The sequence below is a fragment of the Cebus imitator genome, unplaced genomic scaffold, assembly GCF_001604975.1.
Source record: "Cebus imitator isolate Cc_AM_T3 unplaced genomic scaffold, Cebus_imitator-1.0 Scaffold443, whole genome shotgun sequence".
NCBI classification, from domain to species: Eukaryota; Metazoa; Chordata; class Mammalia; order Primates; family Cebidae; genus Cebus; species Cebus imitator.
The window spans coordinates 1,040,377-1,042,966 of NW_016107758.1; the positions used below are offsets into that span (position 1 = coordinate 1,040,377).

The following is a 2,590-nucleotide window of genomic DNA, read 5'->3' on the forward strand; positions in this document are numbered from 1 at the left end:
ACAGCCCTCCTCCCCAGACCCCTCCTCCCCAGAGTCCTCCTCCCTACAGCCCTCCTCCCCAGAGTCCTCTTCCCCAGAGTCCTCCTCTCTACAGCCCTTCTCCCCAGACCCCTCCTCCCCAGAGTCCTCCTTCCCAGAGTCCTCCTTCCCAGAGTCCTCCTCCCCAGAGCCCTCCTCCCCAGTCCTCCTCCCCAGAGCCCTCCTTCCCAGAGCCCTCCTCCCTACAGTCGTCCTGCCCAGAGCCCTATTTGCTGCTGCCTGCCCAGCTCCTTGGACTTGGGCTCCAGAGGAGGAGTCAGGGGTCCCAGGTGACCCCTGCTGGCTGCCTGCAGCAGCCTTTGTGCACACGAGGGCCTCTGTTCACTGGCTGAGGATGGGTGGCTGTTTGTTGGGGGCTGTCCAGCCTCTCTCCTGGGCCCACTTAGGACTCAACGTGGGTGTCCTCTCCTGCCAAGTGTCCTCAGGTGCAAGGCCAGCTGCCTCGGGTCCCAAAGTTTCTCCTTTGGTAGGATCTGTCTGCGAGTGAGTTCCCGAGGCTGGTCCTCTCTGTGAGCAGCTCCAGGGCACACGGGCGGGCTCAGCCACTCGCTGCTGCCGGCTCGTGTGCAGCCCCCGGCTGTGCCAGGCCTCCCCACTCTGGGCCCTGCCAGTTCCAGGCTAAGGGAGAACTGGGCCGGGTGAAGCCTGGTGCCCACAGCTTTGGTTCACTCTGGCCTTTCCTGCATAGAGTGTCCCTTCCACCAGGAGCCCTGAAGGCACCCAGGGGAAACTGAGGTGCGGGAAGGGAGGGATGGAGAGGGACATGCCACCTGCTCGGCTGTGCACGTCCGTGGCCGGGCGGCATGAACTCACCTGTGCGTGCTCCTGCTGGCCCTGTGCCTCCTGCTGTGCCCGCTCCAGCGCCCTCCTGGCCCTGGTGAGCTCCTTGCTCAGAAGGCTCAGCTCTGCGTCTCTCAGGGACAGGGCCTGGACAGGACAGGATGTGCTTGTGAGCAAGTTGGGGAGGCTTGGGGAAGGATCGGCCCCGCTATATGGAGAGGCTGAGTGCAGGGCTGCCCGGGACACTGCAGGCTCGTCTCCACATCCCTGCCCTGGGGAGGAGGGGCGGCGCTACAGAGGCAGCCTGGGTCCTGGGCCCTTTCGCGGTCTAGCGCCCACCCTAGGTCTGACATCGTCCTGCCTCTGTGTCTGTGCTTGGCCACATCCCTGGGGTGGCCTCCCCTCCCCGGCCTGTCCAGCATCCTGCCCTTTTCCATGCAGTTTGGGGGCCTTCGTGAGCCACGCCCACCCCTCTCTGCTCAGCTGGCTGAGCAGAGGCCACCCCCACACTTGCCACAGTGCAGAGAAGGAGGTGAAACGCCTGAGAATGCTCCATCTCCCTGATGGCGTGGGAGACGCGTGCGAGCAAGACACCCTCAGCTTCAAGGGTGGCACCTTGCCCCGTGGACAGGCTGTGGAAGCAGTGCCTGTCAGATGCACACACGGATCTCCTCTCCTTGCCTAGGCCCGTTTTGGGGAGGGCAGCCCAGAGATACGCACGTATCTGTGGGGGGTGACCTATGCCCAGCGCCACCAGTGTCTGTGACGTTGCTGTAATGGCAGCAAGGCTGCAGGGAACCCAGATGCCCGCGGAAGGGGACCAGCCAGCCACCGGAAGACCCAGGCCCGGAAGCTCAGCACACAGCGCGGACAGCGAAGCACAGAGCTGCTGACGGGCAGCTGGGAAAGGCCGCCGAGAAGGATGGCGAGGGTGGAGAGGAGAAAGGCCCAGGAGCCGGCTTGGACTTTTCAGGCTCTTTGTGTTAAAAGTGCAGCGTTGGGGGGTGACACTGTGTTTCTGTTTGCAAGCAATCTTTGGAGAATGTCGTCAAGTCTTTGTCCTGGGTCCTTGGAGGAATCTTCTAAACCCTGGGGTTTCCCAAAGGTGAGGTGCATCTCTCTGTTATTCCCGGCAGCCAGGGACCACAGCTGAGCCACGCTCATGAGGTGACTCAGGGGAGCTCCTGCTGAGTTTCAGGATGGGGCTGCTGGAAGACCCTTATGAGAGGGTTAGGGCTTTGAGCCACGGGATGTCAGCCTCACCGTCAGGGAAGGGGCTTCAGTGACATCACCACCACTCAACCAGTCATGTTGCAGGGGAAAGCCCAGTAAACGCTCAGGAGGCGACGCGGCGGTGGGGCCTCCGGGTTGCTGAGCACGCTGGCGGGTGCCGGGCTGGCTCCACAGGGAGGTGCAGCCGCCCGTGTCCCCTCTTCTGGCTGGTCCTGACTTCCCTACCTGATAATGAAACTCAAGAGTGACAAGAGGCTTTCCTGAGTCCTGTGAGTCATTCCAGTGAATGACTGAACCTGAGAGGATCACGGGAACCCCCAACCTCGTAGTCAGTTGGTCAGAAGTGTGGGTGGCCTGGAGATCCCTGGACTTGTGGATGGTGTCTGTGAGAGGGCCTCCTCCTGGGGACCACGCCCTGTGGGGTCTGCACTCTCTCTGGGTCAGAATTGCGTGGGGTATTACAGAGGAATCAGAGAGGAACAGCAGCTGTTCCCTGAGCGGCCTGGTGGGGGGGGAGGGGCTGGGGACCCTTCATCAC

The 2,590-nt window shown here is 62.7% G+C and overlaps 1 protein-coding gene across 1 annotated transcript in view; it reads right to left on the reverse strand.

The window, feature by feature from the left end:
• The window catches only part of CROCC2 (ciliary rootlet coiled-coil, rootletin family member 2), an 80,892-nt gene that overhangs the window by 31,208 nt on the left and 47,094 nt on the right, over positions 1-2,590 (reverse strand). Inside the window, exon 19 of the mRNA XM_037732208.1 lies at positions 853-966. Within this exon, the coding sequence (XP_037588136.1) occupies positions 853-966 (114 nt within the window). The remainder of the gene's footprint in view (positions 1-852; positions 967-2,590) is intronic.